General features: G+C 35.7%; 1 protein-coding gene across 1 annotated transcript in view; it reads left to right on the top strand.

Moving 5' to 3' along the window:
- Positions 1–23175, top strand: part of magu (SPARC related modular calcium binding-like protein magu) — a 159412-nt gene that overhangs the window by 79734 nt on the left and 56503 nt on the right. Inside the window, 6 exon segments of the mRNA XM_068371690.1 lie at positions 4039–4092; positions 10000–10165; positions 21712–21774; positions 21777–21914; positions 22189–22280; positions 22283–22352. Coding sequence (XP_068227791.1) covers positions 4039–4092; positions 10000–10165; positions 21712–21774; positions 21777–21914; positions 22189–22280; positions 22283–22352 — 583 coding nt within the window.

The following is a 23175-nucleotide window of genomic DNA, read 5'->3' as shown; positions in this document are numbered from 1 at the left end:
AGAAAGAATGAGATATGAAGAATTTGAGTGGAGGAGAATCATGCAAAGAGCAAACAGGAATAATAAAACATCGTCAGTTACGGTCGTGTAACATTAACACCACTGTAATTTCCTTGATAAAATAGTACTTTGGAAACCAGTAAATAACTACCATTACTCAGAACAGAGAGAGAGAGAGAGAGAGAGAGAGAGAGAGAGAGAGAGAGAGAGAGAGAGAGAGAGAGAGAGAGAGAGAGAGAGTCACTATGACATGTTACATTCCACGAAAGACTTATTCTTTTTAAGCGGGTTGGTTATAATAATTATCCTCCTAATCGTCTCTCTCTCTCTCTCTCTCTCTCTCTCTCGGGAGATATTTAATCGTGATCAGGGATGAGACTAAAGAGGCAGACTATATAAATAGCTATCATTTATACGCATCCATATCATGTTCGTCTATTGTGCAGTAAATAATGACAACAACATTAACAACAACAACAACTACTACCAAAAGAACAGCAGCAATGACATTGGAAACGGTCACATTCACTCTCTTATCACCACCATGATAATGATAATATTAGTGGAAGAGAAGACGGAATGCCGTGCGCAATAGTCCCAGTTTTAATGTGTTCCATTATCACGGAGCCCGAGGAACCCTGGCATTCGCTACGGGACACCCGGCGTCCATCGTTGGTAATTATTAGAGAAATGAGAACGTCTCCAGTTACAATTGACACCCAAGTCGTTACAAGGGAAAGGAGGAGAAGGAGAAGGAGAGAGACTTTGAGCCTAAAGATGAAGACGAGTTGTTGCGAGCTATGTTGTAGTACCAGAATTGAGTTCGTGAACTTGAAGATGATTAGAGTTGAGAGTTATTTCAATTTAGTTTAGTTTGTTTAATATGTACTAGACCCTTTTCCACCTTGCAAATCTTGTATTTTGGACTAGCCCTTGTGTGGTCAGTTACAATTTCATGATGATTTAAAACGAGCCTAAAGATGAAGACGAGTTGTAGCAAGCTATGTTGTAGTACCAGAATTTAGTTCTTGAACTTAAAGTTGATGAGAGTTGAGAGTTATTTCAATTTAGTTTAGTTTGTTTAATATGTACTAGACCCCACCTTGCAACTGATGTATTTTGGACTAGCCCTTGTGTGGTCAGTTACAATTTCATGATGATTTAAAACAAGATGTAGACCACATATAGTTTAGACTTCTCGTTTCCCACTGTAGCTATTTTCCACTTGATAAAGGTAGATACTTAAAGTTAATAAGAGTTAAGAGCTATTTTTATTAATTTCATTTTTTATAATCTATAATGGACCCTTTTCCACCTTGCAAATGCTGTATTGTGGAATAGCCCTTGTGTGGTCAGTTACACTTTCATCATGATTTAAAACAACACAAAGATCTTTCCTGATTTACTGTATATCAGTTCTAGACGTCTCGTTTCTCATTGTAATTTTTTTGTGGCTACTTTCAACTTGATAAAAGTAGAGATTCTTTTGCTATGGTTAAATAGCTCTTCTAGGAGAAGGACATTACACAATGAAACCATTGTTCTATAGTTTTGGGTAGTGCTATAGCCTCTGTACCATTGTCTTCCATATTGTCTTGGCTTAGAGTTCTCTTGCTTGAGGGTACATTCGGGTACATTATTCTGTTTCCTTATTTCTTTTCCTCACTGGACTTTTTTTCCTCTGATGGAGCCTTAAGGGGTATTGCATCATGCTTTTCAAACTAGGATTGTAGCTTAGTAAATAATAATAATAATAATGATGATGAAAATAATAATGATAATAATAATAATAATATGAAGAGGTCTGATTCTTTCTCAAATCTCCACCAGAACAATTATTCAGCTCTTCCTATTTTCCAGTTCATTGAAACTACATCACATATCGTCTAATTTTAAAAGCCTTTCCGCGTATTGGAATTTCCCAATTTTCGTGTACTAAGCATTGCTAAATTACTCTGCTCTACCTTGATTTTCTCTACCTACTTCCATGAAAACTAATTATGTAACAAGGTAGCAGAGATCTAGTACCCCTTGGGCACCAGCCACCCGTTGAGATACTACCGCTAGAGAATTATGGGGTACTTTGACTGGCCAGACAGTACAACATTGGATCCTTCCCTCTGCTTACAGTTCACTTTCCCTTTGCCCACATATACACCGATAAGTCTGGCCTATTCTTTACAGATTCTCCTCTGTCCTCATACACCTGACAACACTGAGATTACCAAATAATTCTTCTTCACCCAAGGGGTTAACTACTGCACTGTAATAGTTCAGTGGGTACTTTCCTCTTGGTAAGGGTAGAAGAGACTCTAGCTGTGGTAAGTAGCTCTTCTATGAGAAGGACACTCCAAAATCAAACCATTGTTCTCTAGTCTTGGGTAGTGTCATAGCCTCTGTACCATGGACTTCCACTATCTTGGGTTAGAGTTCTCTTGCTTGAGGGTACACTCGGCACACTATTCTATCTAATTTATATTCCTCTTGTTTTGTTAAAGTTTTCATAGTTTATATAGGAAATGTCTATTTTAATGTTGTTACTGTTCTTGCAATATTTTATTTTTCCCCGTTCCCTTTCGTCACTGGGATATTTTCCCTGTTGGGGCCCCTGGGCTTGTAGCGTCCTGCTTTTCCAACTAGGATTCTTCTCTTTCGCCTTAGTAGTGCCTGGTCTATGACTTTAGCTGCTCATTCTGGGCTATGTATCTCTTGCTGCGGAGTTTTGGCAAGGTTGGTAGTTTCAAGTCAGAGGCAAAAGACATTTTGACTTTATGTTAGCTACTGCGACGTATGAGGTAAAAGATGGACGAAATTGAGTGATTTCATTTTCGAAGATATTGATCATTTAACTTTAGAATGATCTATATTATATAGGTATATAGATTTAAGTCTCTCTCTCTCTCTCTCTCTCTCTCTCTCTCTCTCTCTCTCTCAATCCTTATTCAAAATAGTTTGTTTGTAAATATTAAAAAAATGTACATAAGTCAAATATATAAATGAATATCTCGTAACATAAGAACCTCTCTCTCTCTCTCTCTCTCTCTCTCTCTCTCTCTCTCTCTCTCTCTCTCTCTCTCTCTCTCTCTATTTTCCCTTTGTAAATATTAAAAAGGATACTTGAGTCAAATATATAAATATCTCGCAACATAAGAATCTCTCTCTCTCTCTCTCTCTCTCTCTCTCTCTCTCTCTCTCTCTCTCTCTCTCTCTCTCTCTCTCTTATTTTCCCTTTGTAAATATTAAAAAGGATACTTGAGTCAAATATATAAATATCTCGCAACATAAGAATCTCTCTCTCTCTCTCTCTCTCTCTCTCTCTCTCTCTCTCTCTCTCCTCTCTCTCTCTCTCTCTCTCTATTCTGGAAACTATGACAATAGCTCGACCTTTTATATTTCTTTGTTCCGGTTATGTGTCTGTAAATATGTAAGAACTATGTATATAAAATTCACTGTACTTAAATGAACATTTCATGTAAAAATTTAAATATCTGATCTACAGAGCGAGGTAGAAATAAGATAATAAAACATCATTTTTTTTTGTAAAAAAAAAAAAAATTACCGACAAGTCTTACTAACAAGAAAAAGTCTGCTCAACTAATTTGATTTGACAAGATTGTGACTTGGACCACTTCACATACTTCTCATTATCCTGTTTAAGGTATATTTTTGTTATGTTGTATTTCCTGTTATTTTCTTGTTATTTTGATTTACGTTTATTTTCTTCTTTTGCTGCTCTGAACTTTTTTTTTTTTTTTTTTTTTTTTGCATTGTTTCGGACAACAGCGTAACAGAGAATTCTTAACCTACAGTAGTATAGAGCTTAATTGTCACCCTGTAGCAAAGTTGCCAAGGGCAGAGATGTAAACTACCGCAATGGTTGTTAAACGAGGGATATATAACATAACGAAAATTAGCCCTTATATACCGTCATCACCCTTTGGGGAAAGGCATCTCCATGTGCTGTGTCTCTCTCCCAGTTGTAAATAGCTGACGCATGTTGTTCTAATGGACGTTATTCCATCTTGCCGCCTTTCCCAGCACCGACTCCGTAAGCGTAGCAGACACTTCCTCGACACCCAGATCCAGAAAACGGTGAGTAACGACTTCGCCACTATCACCAACACCACCACCACCACCTCCAGCAGCAGGAGAAGCAGCAGCAGCACCAACAAGCAGAGCGCTACCATCCACAAACACCAATGATTAGAAGATGCAATATAAAAACAGCAGTAGAATGGATAGTGAAATGGCCAAGTTACATAAACAATGACGAGGTCATATCAAACATTAGGTAGAAAGACCCCTGAGATTAGGTAGAAAGACCCCTGAGATTAGGTAGAAAGACCTCTGAGTCTAGAGTGTTAGTTGGGAACATTTGATGACAAACACAGATCTTGAATCTGTTGGTGGAGTGTTGAAATATAATGATTATAATTAGGTTACTAGTGATATCAATAAAGATCATATTTTGCTGAATATTCTTAACAGTATTGCACTGATAAAGTAAGAAGCCGTTGAGATAAAGACTAGCTGGGTGAAACATTCCAACATTTTTGAGAGATGTTAATTCATTAAAGTAATTACATATTAAAGTAAAGGACTCTAATAACTGTTAATGCTGACGTTCGCAACTATAAGATTACACATTAAATGATAGATATGAAAATAATTACCATCTAACAGAGCTAGATCCTGGCGAAAATTATAGCATTCAGGTCAGATAACGCTTTCTAGTTGTGTACCATCCATATGATTTACTACCACTTTTTATTATTTAATTTACATCGTCTATCAAGAAAATTAATTGAACATAACTAACGCAGTGGGTAAGAATCCATTTCGGTAGCTATAAGCAAAGGGGATAATGTAAAGTTAGTTTATATTGTACAGTACAGTGCATCAGAATTGATCAACTCAAAATCCCCCTCTGTCCAACCATTTTTCAATTTAGGGAAATTTCGAGGACTGATCATCCTTTAATGAAATGTATAGCTTTGAATAATAGCCTGATAAATTTTATGAAAATTATAACATACATGTAACTGGAAAATGTCTTAGGATAATAGATGCCACCTTAGTATCCGCAGTCAATAAGAGTTAGATATCTTGGTATGTTCAGGAACAACCCAGATTACCACCAAGATTGTAAAAGGTTTAAAAAGTTAAAGACTAAATATAGATTTTATGGTATCAAGCTTTGAAATTTGAACTTTCTTCAGAACAAAATTCGAGTCCAGTTAGTATGACGTTATTCAATCTTGTTCAGAAGGGAAACGCAGAAATTATTTGAATGAAATTTGGCCATTGCATTGAGCAATATCAAAGGATATTGCAGGAGTTCTACTGCTCTTTTGTTGCTTCTTCGAAAAAAAAATGAAACAAATACACATTGCTTTATTTTGCTTATTAAGATCTGTAGAGCTTTTTGACTGCTTGCCATATCATTTAAGAAAGCAAACAATTCTACTACCTTAGCATATGGTGCTTTGACTTATTCATAACTTTGTGTTGCCAAACATTATCATCATCATTTGTTTCCCTACCTTCTACTCCTCTTATCATTCTCTTTCCTGTCCTTCTTTTCTTGTTTTTTCTTTTCAAAGGTTGTTTGTGATAGTTTGGTCTCCTTTGATTGCAGTATAGTTCGAAAATTCTTGTAGAGCCTAGAAAATTGCCGCTGAAGGACCGTGGACATGTTAATTAGTTATTAATTTTTTTGTCTCTAATTAACTCTGTATACAAAGTGCAGCCTATATGAAATTTCCTTATTTTACCCATATTTCTAATACACTACCTGATAACCAGACAACCTGTAGACCTCTCCTTCAAGTAAGTCATTACGCTATGAGAACATTGTAGACTGTTCATGGAATGGACTTTCTCTGATCAGATTTCACGACATTTCAACTCGTTTGTTGTAGCCATAGAGATTCATGACTCTCCTGCTCCTGAGACCAGTTGAAAAATGCTTTGCACGTTGATGATAAGTGTATCAGTTTCGAAATCAGACTGCCCGTGCATGCATATTTTATACCGTTGTGTTGAATACATATGATACTCTTATTAACTTGGGGAAAATTCCTGTGTAACGCAGTACTACTTCTAAATTTTAGCTTAACACAGTGAGGGTAAAGAGTACTTGACGATTTGTCGTAAGTCGATATAGAAATGGATTTTTCTTAGAATTCATTTTTTTTTAATGAATCGGTGGATTCAGGTCCCATTTGTAAGTGATGTCTTTTGTTATTCTGATCTTGCATTTTGTGTTTGTTAGAATAAGTGCTCACTAATTCCTGTTGATGAAAACATTTACTAAAACAGTTACTTTTGTCCCCTTGATACAGTGAAAGATAGAGTAACTTGCATGTGCAAGAACTATTTTTTTTTCTAGTTTTGTTAGATTTAAGTCTTGTTTATTACGTAAGTTGTGATACAAATAAGATTCTAGCTATAGTTTATTTACATAGGTGGTTGCAATGTTGACTCCATACATGTGGTGATGCTTCAGCTAAATACTTTGAAATTTGAAATCATTAGTTTTGTGTGAATAGAAACCATGATCTGTTAATTAAGTTATGGTAATGGGTTCTTTTGCATAATAATGGTCTCAGAAATCTTCTCAAGCCCTATTTTTAAACACCCATTTTTGTCTCCACTCATGGGTCACTGTTTTGAGTAAGGGTCTCGGTTGACATAGTTCCAGTTTAATTTAGAACTTCAACAGTGCATTGTAAACCGGCGGAACTAGTAAATAGAGCTTCTTTTTTTTTCTAAATGATGTTGAATATGATCTATGTAGGTCTAACGAATCTAAGAAATATTTGTTCAAATTTGTATTGCTTATACAGCACACTCACAACATATGCAAATTTTGATTGTCCAATTGATGTGGGGTATTTCAACAAAACATTGCCATCACTTGGAATTTCCAATACCAAATACTAGCGTTAGTTATATAATCCCATCTTTTACAACATTGTGTATGGAAGGGGAAGTATATGTAATTAAGTATCTAGCTTTAGGTTCAATAGTTTATGAAGTATTTGTGGCTACAGTTAGGCATAGGAGGAAATTTACCTTTGGAATTGAAATATTGATTGTAGTACAATTTTACGTGAAATGGTTGACAGCGGTAAAAGGTATAATGTTTACCCAACACTTTGCATAAGATGGGAGTCAACTGTATATATATATATATATATATATATATATATATATATATATATATATATATATGTGTGTGTGTGTGTGTGTGTGTATGGAGTACATATGCATCTCCGCCTGGAGATTAGATAAAACCGTTGGGTTAATCGTTAACTCCCATTAATAACGATAATGCATATTATGTGTTTACTTAAGAGTAAGATACTGAGATTGACAATAGACTTCGCTTGTGAGTTTTGCCGGAAATGACTCTCAGAAACGGATAGTTAATTGAATCACGAATCACAGAGGAATACAGATAAATCCCAATGTCTTAAGTAATATTCTAAGTGATTGTTTAAACAGAAATTTATGGGGTTATTGAGCTTGATTAATGCAACGCAAAGAACGCCCCCTACATAGAAGCTCTCAGGAGTGATTGAAAAATTAATAAGAAATTAATGAAGCTTTCTATGATATGGAATAATTAAGAAGAAATTAAAGACGCTTTCTATTATAGGAAATAATTAAGAGGAAATTGAAGGCGCTTTCTATTATAGGAAATAATTAAGAAGAAATTAAAGGCGCTTTTTATCATAGGAAATAATTGGGAGAAATTAATGACGCTTTTTATCATAGGAAATAATTAAGAAGAAATTTATGACGCTTTTTATTATAGGAAATAATTAAGAAGAAATTAATGACGCCTTTTATTATAAGAAATAATTAAGAAGAAATTAAATGCACTTTCTATTATAGGAAATAATTAAGAAGAAATTAATGACTCTTTTTATTATAAGAAATAATTAAGAAGAAATTAAAGGCGCTTTCTATTATAGGAAATAATTAAGAAGAAATTAATGACGCTTTTTATCATAGGAAATAATTAAGAAGAAATTAATGACGCTTACTATTATAGGAAATAATTAAGAAGAAATTAAAGGCGCATTCCATTATAGGAAATAATTAAGAAGAAATTAAAGGCGCTTTCTATTATAGGAAATAATTAAGAAGAAATTGATGACGCTTTCTATTATACGAAATAATTAAGAAGAAATTAAAGGAACTTTCTATTATAGGAAATAATTAAGAAGAAATTTATGACGCTTTCTATTATAGGAAATAAGAAGAAATTAAAGGCGCTTTCTATTATAGGAAATAATTAAGAAGAAATTGATGACGCTTTCTATTATAGGAAATAATTAAGAAGAAATTAAAGGCGCTTTCTATTATAGGAAATAATTAAGAAGAAAGTGATGACGCTTTCTATTATAGGAAATAATTAAGAAGAAATTGATGACGCTTTCTATTATAGGAAATAATTAAGAAGAAATCAAAGGCGCTTTCTATTATAGGAAATAATTAAGAAGAAATCAAAGGCGCTTTCTATTATAGGAAATAATTAAGAAGAAATCAAAGGCGCTTTCTATTATAGGAAATAATTAAGAAGAAATTGATGACGCTTTCTATTATAGGAAATAATTAAGAAGAAATCAAAGGCGCTTTCTATTATAGGAAATAATTAAGAAGAAATTGATGACGCTTTCTATTATAGGAAATAATTAAGAAGAAATTAATGACGCTTTCTATTATAGGAAATAATTAAGAAGAAAGTGATGACGCTTTCTATTATAGGAAATAATTAAGAAGAAATTAATGACGCTTTTTATTATAAGAAATGATTAAGAAGTAATTAAAGACGCTTTCTATCATAGGAGATAATTAAGAAGAAATTAATGACGCTTTTTATTATAGGAAATAATTAAGAAGAAACTAATGACGCTTTCTATTACAGGAAATAATTAAGCAGAAATTAAAGGCGCTTTCTATTATAGGAAATAATTAAGAAATTAATGACACTTTCTATTATAGGAAATAATTCTTAGCATATGAATTAATCCCACGTTAACTAATCTAATGGGGTTAGATATTTACAACTGCCTTGATATAACAGCTCTATTCACACCAATAGCTGATGTTTCGTTGATAAATAAAAAATGTATTTAAAGAAATAACTTTTTATTTAGATGCTGCTGCCGATCCTCAATTAACAATCAACTAATACATCTTGGAAAAGAAGTAATCTCACCATAACAGATAACTAATATCTTATAAGAGGTGATTAATATTATATTGTGGGCGATTAATATCAAATGGGAGATCATTAACATCTTGACTAACACAAGCTGAGTTATTAATACGTAATCTATTCTAAATTATTGGGAATATATAATTGATAGATAACGAGTTGCAAGGTCTATTGATTGACAATCTTGAATTATTACTCACTTCATTCCTGATTCTTTAGCAGTAAGAGTTATCAGTTTATTGTTAATATCTTAGTACCGAATTTAATTTGATTTTTTTCTTATCAATGAAATATTCTCTTACATCTTGTAAAGCTCTTCTTTTTGCGTTGTGTGTATGTGTGTGTGTGTGTGTGTGTGTGTATGTATGCATGAAAGTGAGATCAAGTTACGTAGACCCAAAGCCCCTTAATAATCATTCTATGTATGGAAGTATATATACATATACATATATATATATATATATATATATATATATATATATATATATATATATATAGTGTGAGTACGTACGTACGTACTTATCTCATCAAATAGTATATTAACCACGACAGTGCCATGTTTGCCATCCAGCCATTAGGCAAATAGAACACGATTTATTATCTCATTCCCCCTCGCATAAACATACATGTATGTCAATACATACATGCAAGAGCATACTGTAATACATTCTGAATTATCCTCATAAAAAAGAATGAACACTAATGTAGATACTTTCCATCTTCCACTCTCAAAACTGTTGGTGTTTTTGCAACGGCCGCCGAAACAGCGAGAGGACCTCTTGCGAACCGTCGATTGCAACAAGAATTGCCAGTACAGGTCGGAGGTGCCGGTCTGCGGCACCAACGGCCAGACGTACGACTCGATGTGCGATCTGGAACGAGACCACTGCAAGAAGGCGAACGTCGATTTGTTGCATTCTGGAGAATGCACACGTGAGTACAGGCTGTTGTTGTTTTCAATTTGTTCGTTTTGAAAGGGCTAATATGGGGAGAGTAGTGTTATTTGTTGTTTTGAAAGGGCCGATTAAGGGGCTCTAGTGTAATTTGTTTTGGGAGGACCAACATAGGGAGTGTAGTGTTATTTTTTGTTTTTTAGGGGCCAATATGGGGAGTCGAGTGTTATTTGTTGTTTGAAAGGGCTGATGAAGGGAGTGTAGTGTTATTTATTGTTTTGAAAGGGCCGACAAAGGGAGTTTAGTGTTATTTGTTGTTTTGAAAGTGCCAATATGGGGAGTCTAGTGGTATTTGTTGATTTGAAAGGGCCGATATGGGGAGTCTAGTGTTATTTGTTGTTTTGAAAGGGCCAGTATGAGAAGCGTAGTGTTATTTGTTGTTTTAAAAGGGCCAGTATGAGGTGTCGAGTGTTATTTGTTGTTTTGAAAGGGCCAATATGGGGAGTCGAGTGTTATTTGTTGTTTTGAAAGGGCCAATATGGGGTGTCGAGTGTTATTTGTTGTTTTGAAAGGGCCAATATGGGGTGTCGAGTGTTATTTGTTGTTTTGAAAGGGCTAGTATGGGGTGTCGAGTGTTATTTGTTGTTTTGAAAGGGCTAGTATGGGGTGTCGAGTGTTATTTGTTGTTTTGAAAGGGCCAATATGGGGTGTCGAGTGTTATTTGGTATTTTGAAAGTGCCAATATGGGGAGTCTAGTGGTATTTGTTTATTTGAAAGGGCCAGTATGAGAAGCGTAGTGTTATTTGTTGTTTTGAAAGGGTCAATATGGGGTGTCGAGTGTTATTTGTTGTTTTGAAAGGGCCAATATGGGGTATCGAGTGTTATTTGTTGTTTTGAAAGGGCCAATATGGGGTGTCGAGTGTTATTTGTTTTGTAAGGGCCAGTATGAGAAGCGTAGTGTTATTTGTTGTTTTGAAAGGGTCAATATGGGGTGTCGAGTGTTATTTGTTGTTTTGAAAGGGCCAATATGGGGTATCGAGTGTTATTTGTTGTTTTGAAAGGGCCAATATGGGGTGTCGAGTGTTATTTGTTGTTTTGAAAGGGCTAGTATGGGGTGTCGAGTGTTATTTGTTGTTTTGAAAGGGCTAGTATGGGGTGTCGAGTGTTATTTGTTGTTTTGAAAGGGCCAATATGGGGTGTCGAGTGTTATTTGGTATTTTGAAAGTGCCAATATGGGGAGTCTAGTGGTATTTGTTTATTTGAAAGGGCCAGTATGAGAAGCGTAGTGTTATTTGTTGTTTTGAAAGGGTCAATATGGGGTGTCGAGTGTTATTTGTTGTTTTGAAAGGGCCAATATGGGGTATCGAGTGTTATTTGTTGTTTTGAAAGGGCCAATATGGGGTGTCGAGTGTTATTTGTTGTTTTGAAAAGGCCAATATGGGGTGTCGAGTGTTAGTTGTTGTTTTGAAAGGGTCAATATGGGGTGCCGAGTGTTATTTGTTGTTTTGAAAGGGCCATTATGGGGTGTCAGAGTGTTATTTGTTGTTTTGTAAGGACCAGTATGAGAAACGTAGTGTTATTTGTTGTTTTGAAAGGACCAATATGGGGTGTCGAGTGTTATTTGTTGTTTTGAAAGGGCCAATATGGGGTGTCGAGTGTTATTTGTTGTTTTGAAAGGGCCAATATTGGGTGTCGAGTGTTATTTGTTGTTTTGAAAGGGCCAATATGGGGTGTTGAGTGTTATTTGTTGTTTTGAAAGGGCCAATATGGGGTGTCGAGTGTTATTTGTTGTTTTGAAAGGGCCAATATGGGTTGTCAGAGTGTTATTTGTTGTTTTGTAAGGGCCAGTATGAGAAGCGTAGTGTTATTTGTTGTTTTGAAAGGACCAATATGGGGTGTCGAGTGTTATTTGTTTTGTAAGGGCCAGTATGAGAAGCGTAGTGTTATTTGTTGTTTTGAAAGGGCCAATATGGGGTGCCGAGTGTTATTTATTGTTTTGAAAAGGCCAATATGGGGTGTCGAGTGTTATTTGTTGTTTTGTAAGGGCCAGTATGAGAAGCGTAGTGTTATTTGTTGTTTTGAAAGGGCCAATATGGGGTGTCGAGTGTTATTTGTTGTTTTGTAAGGGCCAGTATGAGAAGGGTTGTGTTATTTGTTGTTTTGAAAGGGCCAATATGGGGTGTCGAGTGTTATTTGTTGTTTTTTAAGGGCCAGTATGAGAAGCGTAGTGTTATTTGTTGTTTTGAAAAGGCCAATATGGGGTGTCGAGTGTTTTTTGTTGTTTTGTAAGGGCCAGTATGAGAAGCGTAGTGTTATTTGTTGTTTTGAAAGGACCAATATGGGGTGTTGAGTGTTATTTGTTGTTTTGTAAGGGCCAGTATGAGAAGCGTAGTGTTATTTGTTGTTTTGAAAGGGCCAATATGGGAGTCGAGTGTTATTTGTTGTTTTGTAAGGGCCAGTATGAGAAGCGTATTGTTATTTGTTGTTTTGAAAGGGCCAATATGGGGTGTCGAGTGTTTGTTTTGTAAGGGCCAGTATGAGAAGTGTATTGTTATTTGTTGTTTTGAAAGGGCCAATATGGGGTGTCGAGTGTTATTTGTTGTTTTGAAAAGGCCAATATGGGGTGTCTAGTGTTATTTGTTGTTTTGAAAGGGCCAATATGGGGTGTCGAGTGTTACTTGTTGTTTTGTAAGGGCCAGTATGAGAAGCGTATTGTTGTTTGTTGTTTTGAGAGGACCTATATGGGGTGTCGAGTGTTATTTGTTGTTTTGTAAGGGCCAGTATGAGAAGCATAGTGTTATTTGAAATTTTGTAAGGGCCAATATGGGGAGTCGAGTGTTATTTGTTGCTTTGAAAGGGCCAATATGGGGAGTCGAGTGTTATTTGTTGTTTTGAAAGGGCCAATATGGGGAGTCGAGTGTTACTTGTTGTTTTGAAAGGGCCAATATGGGGAATCGAGTGTTATTTGTTGTTTTGAAAAGGCCAATATAGGAGTCGAGTGTTATTTGTTGTTTTGAAAGGGCCAATATGGGAGTCGAGTGTTATTTGTTATTTTGAAAGGGCCAATATGGGGAATCAAGTGTTATTTGGTGTTATGAAAGGGCCAATATGGGGAGTCGAGTGTTATTTGTTGTTTTGTAAGAGCCAGTATGAGAAGTGTAGTGTTATTTTTTGTTTTGAAAGGGCCAATATGGGGAGTCGAGTATTATTTGTTGTTTCGAAAGGGCCAATATGGGGAGTCGAGTGTTATTTGTTGTTTTGAATGGGCCAATATGGGGAGTCGAGTGTTATTTATTGTTTTGAAAGGGCCAATATGGGGAATCAAGTGTTATTTGGTGTTATGAAAGGGCCAATATGGGGAGTCAAGTGTTATTTGTTATTTTGAAAGGGCCAGTATGGGGAGTCTAGTGTTATTTGTTGTTTTGAAAGGGCCAATATGCGGAGTTAAGTGTTATTTGTTGTTTTGAAAGGGCCGATTAAGGGAGTCTAGTGTTATTTGCTTTTTCAACTTTTTGTAATGAATTATTAATCTAAATGTAGTTTTTAAAGGGCAAAATATAAAGGGATTTCTAATTAAAGGGAGTAGATTGATTTTCAGAATTATCTATGATGAATGTTTTATGAATTACCAATTTTCTGTAGGGAATTAACCCCTTTTTACCTTTTGTTAGGAATTACTATTTTAAATTGTTCTTTCTTCTTTTTTCTTTTCTCCTTCTATGATAACGATTACTCTCTCTCTCTCTCTCTCTCTCTCTCTCTCTCTCTAGATAAATTATATGCCATTATAGCTGTTCTAAGCTTCTTCCTTATATTCTCTCTCTCTCTCTCTCTCTCTCTCTCTCTCTCTCTCTCTCGAGCTTCTCTAGATAAATTATATGTCATTATAGCTGTTCTTAGCTTCTTCCTCATGTACTCTCTCTCTCTCTCTCTCTCTCTCTCTCTCTCTTCGACCTTCTCTAGATAAATTATATGCCATTATAGCTGTCCTTAGCTTCTTCCTCATGTACTCTCTCTCTCTCTCTCTCTCTCTCTCTCTCTCTCGAGCTTCTCTAGATAAATTATATGCCATTATAGCTGTTCTTAGCTTCTTCCTCTCTCTCTCTCTCTCTCTCTCTCTCTCTCTCTCTCTTCGAGCTTCTCTAGATAAATTATATGCCATTATAGCTGTTCTTAGCTTCTTCCTCTCTCTCTCTCTCTCTCTCTCTCTCTCTCTCTTCGAGCTTCTCTAGATAAATTATATGCCATTATAGCTGTTCTTAGCTTCTACCTCTCTCTCTCTCTCTCTCTCTCTCTCTCTCTCTCGAGCTTCTCTAGATAAATTATATGCCATAACAACTTTTCTTTAGCTTCTTCCTCATGTACTCTCTCTCTCTCTCTCTCTCTCTCTCTCTCTCTCTCCGAGCTTCTCTAGATAAATTATATGCCATAACAGCTTTTCTTTAGCTTCTTCCTCATGTACTCTCTCTCTCTCTCTCTCTCTCTCTCTCTCTGTCTCTCTCTCTCTCTCTCTCTCTCTCTCTCTCTCTCATCAATATTATAGTCACTTACGGTACGTTTGATCGACGTCACAATCATGACTTCACACTCGCGTAATCATTACTTGTAATTGCCCTTAACAGAAGGAGAATGTTATCCACATTTTCTATAATGAACTTCTCACATTATCTCATTACCATACCATTATATCTATTGGGGGACGATGACTTTCCACCGTGACGCCACGTCATTCGCTTTGTCAATAAATCTTGATAAAAAAAAGGAAAATTGTATATGATTTCCAGTTCTTTTCTGATTACTATTTTGATGGATATATTCTAAATAACATTCAATACCATGGGGCCTTTGTCACGACTTGATTAACCCTGGATTTCATAATTCACCCTTTGTGTACTTTTCTCCGGATGCAATAATGATAGATTTGTGTCTCCTTTATGATGGTTTTGTGTTTTCTGTGTCAGGTGTGTTTCCTTTGCCAGGTGTGTTTCCTTTGTCAGGTGTGTTTCCTTTGTCAGCTGTGTTTTTCCTTTGTCAGGTGTGTTTCCTTTGCCAGGTGTGTTTCCTTTGTCAGATATGTGTCTACTTTGTCAGCTTTTTGTTTCCTTTATTAGCTTGGTGTTTTCTTTGTCAGCTGTGTTCCCTTTGCTAGTTTTGTGTTTCCTTTGTCAGCTTTATTTTTCCTTTGTCAGCTTGTTGTTTCCTTTGTCAGCTTTTTGTTTCCTGTGTTAGCTTGGTGTTTCCTTTGTCCGATTTATGTTTCATTTGTCAGCTTTATGTTTGACAGATTTGTGTTTCGTTTATCAGCTGTGTTTCGTTTGTCAGCTTTGTGTTTTGTATGTCAGGTGTGTTTCCTTTGTCAGGTGTGTTTCCTTTGTCCGCTTTGTGTTTCCTTTGTCAACTTTGTGTTTGACAGCTTTCTGTTTCGTTTGTCAGCTGTGTTTCGTTTGGCATCTGCATTCTGTTTGTCAGCTTTGTGTTTCGTTTGTCAGCTTTGTTTCTTTTTTCAGCTTTGTGTTTCTTTTGTCAGCTTTTTATTTTCTTTGTTATCTTGGTGTTACCTTTGTGTTTGATAGCTTTGTGTTTCGTTTGTCAGTTTTGTGTTTCGTTTGGCAGATACGTTTCGTTTATCAGCTTTGTGTTTCGTTTGTCAGCTGTTTCCTTTGTCAGCTTTGTGTTTCATTTGTCAGCTTTGTGTTTATTTTGTCAGCTGTGTTTCCTGTGTCAGCTTTGTGTTTTCTTTATCAGCTTTGTGTCTCCTTTGTCAGCTCTTTGTTTCCTTTGTTAGCTTGGTGTTTCCTTTTTCAGCTCTGTGTTTCCTTAGTCAACTTTGTGTTTCCTTTGTCAGCTTTGTGTTTCCTTTTCAGCTTTGTGTCTCCTATGTCAGCTTTTTGTTTCGCTTCCTTTGCCAGCTTTGTGTTTCCTTAGTCAACTTTGTGTTTCCTTTGTCAGCTTTGTGTTTCCTTTGTCAGATTTGTGTTTCCTTAGTCAACTTTGTGTTTCATTTGTCAGTTCTGTGTTTCCTTTGACATCTGTTTCGTTTGTCAGCTTTGTGTTTCGGTTGTCGGCTTTGTGTTTCTTTTGTCAACTGTTTTTCCTTTGTCAGGTTTGTGTTCCTTTGTCAGGTTTATGTTTCCTTTGTCAGCCTTGTGGTTCCTTTATGGCAGCCTTTGCTGGGAAACAGACGTCACTCGTTACGTGACATATTGAGTTTCTTTTGTTTCATTTGTATCTGTTTTGACGCTGTTACTGTTTTTAGAATGATATATTATCAATTTATTCTCATCATTTATTTATTTCCTTATTTCCTTCCCTCACTGGGCTATTTTTCCCTGTTAGAGCCCTTGGGCTTATAGCATCTTGCTTTTCCAACTAGGGTTGTAGCTTGGCTAGTAATAATAATAATAATAATAATAATAATAATAATAATAATAATAATAATAGGGCTTTGTATACTGCCATACACTTCTGAGGTTAAATCTATTCTTTAAAAGTCCCAATTTAAAATTTAAAAAACAATTTAAAATAATCATATTTTCTCCTATGAAAAGGATTTTGGTTAGATGATTTAGTTAGATATCACAATAAAGTATCGGAAAATTATTAATTCATATTATCCATTTTTTTCAATTAATTTTCTATGACAAATATCCTAAAAAAAAAAAAATCTAATTTTCGCCCAATTCCTAACTGGTCCTGGTGCTTGACCTCTGACATAATCCAGACCAATCCAAATCTTGCAAACATTACAATCCATTTGGGTCAGCCCCTTACATTATTATCTCTATTTTTTTTCCTTATCACCCAAGGGACACTATAAATATGTTTCTGTTTTTTTTAATATATATATATATATATATATATTATATACTGCATATATATACATATATATATACACTATATATATATATGTATATATATATATATATATATATACTGTATATATGTATATGTATATATATATATACTATATATATATATACAGTATATATATATATATATACAGTATATATATATGTATAAATATGTTTCTGTTTTATTAATATATGTATAAATATATATATATATATATATATATATATACTGCATATATATACATATATATATATACACTATATATATATATACTATACTGTATATATATATATATATACTATATATATATATATATATATATATATACTGTATATATATGTATATATATATATATATATACTGTATATATATATGTATATATATATATATATATATACATATATATATACTGTATATATATGTATATATATATATATATATATATATATTCCTTTTTTTTGGTAACGAGAAATAAAATGTGCAACAGCCATCCAAAGAACAATTGGAGATGCACTGCTCTTTTCTACATTTTTTTCCAACTCAAAAGGTCAACTGATAAAACAATAGCTGAAACTGAAACTGAATGAGCAGTGGTAATAGCCACAAAATATAACACCATCATAATTCCACAATTCATTTTTGAGGCATGAATTCAAGCAGTACCTTTTATTGAATGCAGAATTGAATTTATTGAATACAGAATTGAATATGGGAGATATTTATTTTAATGTTGATACTCTTCTTAAAATATTCTATTTTTCCTTGTTTCCTTTCCTCATTGGGCTATTTTTTCCTGTTGGAGCCTCAGGGGCTTATAGCATCCTGCTTTTCCATCTAGGGTAGTAGCTTAGCAATTAATAATAATAATAATAGTAATAATAATAATATTATTATTATTATTACTATCCAAGCTACAACCCTAGTTGGAAAAGCAAGATTCTATAAGCACAGGGGCTCCAACAGGGAAAAATAGCCCAGTGAGGAAAGGAAATAAGGAAATAAATAATGAAGAGAACAAATTAACAATAAATCATTCTAAAAAAGTAACAACGTCAAAACAGACATGTCACATATAAACTATTAACAACATCAAAAACAAATATGTCATAAATAAACTATAGAAAGACTCATGTCGCCTGGTCAACAAAAAAGCATATAATAATATTATTATTATTATTATTATTATTATTATTATTATCTTATAACTCCCAACTTTCCTGTTGAACGTACTCCCTGGCTACAACACCTAGAAATGGCCCGAAGTCCAAAGAACAAATCGAATATACAAACATATGAATCCTAGGAAATCCAAAACTAAAATGAAGAAATATAAAAGGACAAGGAACTTGACTGCGAGGATTGCAGTGGATTTAGTTGAACATAAACAGCTCTGGGGGGAACTGCCAGAGGATTATGTATGAAATTCCGACTTTAAAGAGCTAAATGAATCGAGTAAACAAAATGATTTACTTGTGAGGCCTGGGTCAACGCACAATTGCTCAGGCCACGGCTTGAAGAAGCTGACGCAGTTATGTGGAATTTTTTTTAGAGGTTTAAAGGTCCATAATGAATGGCAGAGGCGAGGGAGAGTGACAGTGCCCTGGGAAGCAGGACAGTGCCCTGGAAGCAGGACAGTGCCCTGGGAAGCAGGACAGTGCCCTGGCAAGCAGGACAGTGCCCTGGCTAGCAGGACAGTGCCCTGGCATGCAGGACAGTGCCCTGGCAAGCAGGACAGTGCCCTGGCTAGCAGGACAGTGCCCTGGCAAGCAGGACAGTGCCCTGGGAAGCAGGACAGTGCCCTGGCAAGCAGGACAGTGCCCTGGCTAGCAGACAGTGCCCTAGCAAGCAGGACAGTGCCCTAGATACTGACCATATATATATATGATCACCGTCCAAGGCCCCTCTACATCCAAGCTAGGATCAGGGAGGGCCAGGCAATGGATGTTGATGACTCAGCAGGTAGACCTATAGGCTCCCCCTAACCCCCAACCTTAGCTCACAAGGATGGTGAGATTGCAACCACTAAAGGAACTAACCAGTTTGAGCGGGACTTGAACACCAGTCTGGCTATCACCAGTCAGGGACGTTACCAAATAAGCCAACACAAGGTGCTTGGGACAATTGGTTTATAAATGTTAGTTTTTAATTTTTTAGAGATGGATAGATACGCATAAATGTCTCCGTTTAGAATCTCAACACTGTGAGACTTCTGTATAACACTGTAGGTACATAATGCAACTGTATTCTGGAAGTTCCTACACCCTGGGATTTCGTCCATCACTCAGAAGTTAGTGTAGGAATGTGGCAGTGACTGTTGTTCTTTTTTATTCTGGAGCCACCCATTTTAGGGGAAATGGTGTAATTTTTATATGTATTACACACACACATACTGTATATATAGATATATATGTATATATATATATATATATATATATATATAGGTGTGTGTGTGTGTGTATATATATATATACATTATATACTTGCTAAGCTACAACCCTAATTGGAAAGGCAGGATGCTATTAGCCCAGGGCCCCAACAGGGAAAATAGCCCAGTGAGGAAAGGAAATAAAGAAAAATAAAATATTTTATGAACAGTAACAACATTAAAATAGATATTTCTTATATAAACTATAAAAAATTTAACAAAACAAGAGGAAGAGAAATTAGATAGAATGGTGTGCCCGAGTGTACCCTCAAGCAAGAGCAAGAACTCTAACCCAAGAAGCAGTGGAATACAAGATATTGATACTTGTAAGGAAAAGTAAAATCCCATTTTCTCCCTTTAAGTTGGAAGTTTTTTTCAAGTGCTGAAACTTAATTAGTGTTTCAGTAAGAGTTTCACTGCAGTGAATATCACTGGTGCAGAACTGACCTGGCACAGATATCACTTCCTGTCTCGAAATTTATTTGTAGTGAGCAAACAGAAGTTGATTTTATTTCATACTTTTGACACAGTATCTAAATCAGTACACTACCCCCTTCTCTCTCTCTCTCTCTCTCTCTCTCTCTCTCTCTCTCTCTCTCTCTCAAGCTTTCATTCATATTCCTTCTACCGTCATTTCTTTTTCGTTCTGTCATAAATCTCTCTCTCTCTCTCTCCTCTCTCTCTCTCTCTCTCTCTCTCTCTCTCTCTCTCTCTCAAGCTTTCATTCATATTCCTTCTACCGTCATTTCTTTTTCGTTCTGTCATAAATCTCTCTCTCTCTCTCTCTCTCTCTCTCTCTCAAGCTTTCATTCATATTCCTTCTACCGTCATTTCTTTTTCGTTCTGTCATAAATCTCTCCCCCCCCCTCTCTCTCTCTCTCTCTCTCTCTCTCTCTCTCTCTCTCTCTCTCTCTCGCAAGCTTTCATTCATATTCCTTCCCCTTCCATTCCTTTTCTTTCTTTCTCTCTCTCTCTCTCTCTCTCTCTCTCTCTCTCTCTCTCTCTCTCTCTCTCTCTCTCTCCTCTCTCTCTCTCTCTCTCTCGATGACTAATGGACAGCTAATAGAAGCATTCAAAATTCTTAAAGGAATAACAAATGTAGATTACAACAGCCTCTCATGCTTAGCACAAATCAGTCCAGAGGTAACGGATACAAACTGTAATTGAAAATATACAGCATCACCACTCACTGTAGTATTTTCTTTACATACAAAATGGTTAAATGTATGGAACAGACATTCAGCGGGTGTAGTGAATAGTAACACGGTAAACGATTTCAAGAATAAGTTAGACGAGATCATTAGAAACTCTCTGAACGTTTAAAATTCGCTATACCCAAGAGCGCATGGAGTCTCCACAGATGGACTAAAGAGTCTTTGAGACATCCAAAATCCTTGTAACTCGCACTATTTAAGGGTCATTGCAGTGTTCTTTCGTTTACTATCTATACTTGATATATATATACTTCTATTCTACCTTCATTTCTACTTCTATTCTCCTTTCTTAATGACCAATCTCTTGTAGCTTTTACCTCAGTGAAACTCTAGGGGTTTCTCTTGATTTCACTTGGGCACTGCATAGCCTCAGAGGCTCCAGTGCCGACTATATAGCCCAAAATCCTACTAAATTGCACACACTTTTCTCCTTTAAGCTCCCATACCTTAATTCTAGATCTGAATTGCTCACACTTTTCTACTGTAAGCTCCCATACATTAAATATAATGATAATTTCTGTCATTTAGCATCTGTTATCATAAAATCATCATCTCTTAAAAAACACTTACACCATATAAACGCATCCTGATAATGTGGTGTACATAGAGCATGCGTAGAAAGAAATTTTACCTCCAAGATGGCTGCCGAAGTATGCCATTTTAGGTCTTGTTTTCACATCCCATCCAGAAGCAAAATGCCACATTGTATTGTTTCATGGAAAGCTCTGTCACGACTGTTTGTTGTCTCTTAATTCGTCTTCTCTAACAAGAGTGAGCATTTAGATTTTCTGTAAGTTATTTAGGCCTTAAGGATTGACACCATAATACTGTAACCGTCTTGTGAGATTGTCAATAGGTTCAGTAGGGTATGAATACAGGGATTTGTGTATTAATTATATGCCTGTTGAAGATAAACTATTTACAGCATCTCAGATTTTGTTACTTTCAAATAAATGAAATATACCTTATTTGCATCTTAAACTTAGCTGAATAAACCTTATTAATCTTAATTCACAAAAAATTTACCCAGACTAAACCTTTTCAAAAAAATGTTCTTTAAAAATCTCATGCATTTGATAATCTTTCTCCCTACAGTTGCCGAAAAATGCATGATTCGTCGGAACTACCAGCTGGGACAATTATCCTCTGGGAAATTAGTCTCGTCCCAACCTGTCTACCAGACGGGTCTTACGCACCAGTCCAGTGCCACAACTTCACCATGTTCTGTTGGTGCTCGACAGTCAATGGTGACATCATCACGGGGACTGTTACCAAGGATGAAATGCCCCAATGTTTAGGTAAGTTAATGGAAACTACTTGCTTACTATGTGCAAAAACATGTTAGGACATGACACATTTATATTCAGTATATACTGAAGCACATCACACAGGAAAAACTAACGTTCCAGTGATTAGATAAGATTTGCTTGTTAATCTGCCAAAAAAATCATACAAAAGTGCAGAGAGATTAAACTTGATATGCATTCACAGATAACATCGTAGATTATAAAATGCCACATTTTAAACTCCTATTATTTCTCTTTTTGCTGATTATCTATTTTCTCCCTGTAGGAAATCTCACTTCAGCACCACCACTGGATCCTCCACAACAAGGCAAGTCTGAAGGCAAAAGAAAGGGGAACATAGAGTCGAGGACAAACGCTCCCTCTCCCTCTCTGTGGATACCTCGCTTCCTCCGGGTGACGCCCGCCAGCCTCCTACCTCCTTAGGTTCCAGTGCGTCCGTGCGTCCCCCTTGTGTCACCACAAAGCTATTCTAATGATCGAAATCATCTCCCATTTTATCTCTGTCCTCTCTAGCCACAAATCACACGCACAATTATAGAAGCCAATTCTAGCACCTGTTTCAATGTCTCACGCCAGATATACGTTTGAAATCTCCCGCCAATTTTCATAAACAACAACTCTCAAACATCTTTTCTGTTATATTCTCACATTCTTAAGGATTATAGAAGCCAATTCTAGCACCTGTTTCAAAGTCTCACGCCAGATATACGTTTGAAATCTCCCGCCAATTTTCATAAACAACAACTCTCAAACATCTTTTCTGTTATAGTCTCACATTCTTAAGGTAGCACATTCACACGCAATTATTCTCTCAGTTTCACGTGTGGCATATTTGATTAATTATAAGAACACGCTTTTGCACAGTGATGCCTGCATGTACAAAAATCCACCACCCAGAGCCTCACAAGACGCCGGCTCGGTTAGCCTATGCTCGTATGTTATGGCTGAATGGCACATACCCTTTGCTGCTGCGAGTCTTTGCTTCGCCTGATAAAATGTCATTTTCGTAGGAAAACTTCTTTTCTCAAAAATCTACTGCAGGTTAAAACACAAACGGTTTAGGTAATGTAAACGCCAGTAGTTCTAGCCCCTAGTGAGGTATGATACCTCTGTCGATGTGGCCCTGTATTAGCCCTCTTTTCTGTACAAAGATAGTTGTGGTAATTATAATTGTACCCAGTTAGTTGCGGTAAATATACTTGTACAGGTATATATTTTGCTCATATTTTAAGATATACTGTATAGGAATTTT

Source organism: Palaemon carinicauda, chromosome 4, assembly GCF_036898095.1.
Source record: "Palaemon carinicauda isolate YSFRI2023 chromosome 4, ASM3689809v2, whole genome shotgun sequence".
In the NCBI taxonomy this organism is placed as follows: domain Eukaryota; kingdom Metazoa; phylum Arthropoda; class Malacostraca; order Decapoda; family Palaemonidae; genus Palaemon; species Palaemon carinicauda.
Note: the sequence above shows the minus strand (reverse complement) of the source record. Positions and strands in the feature narration are given on the sequence as shown.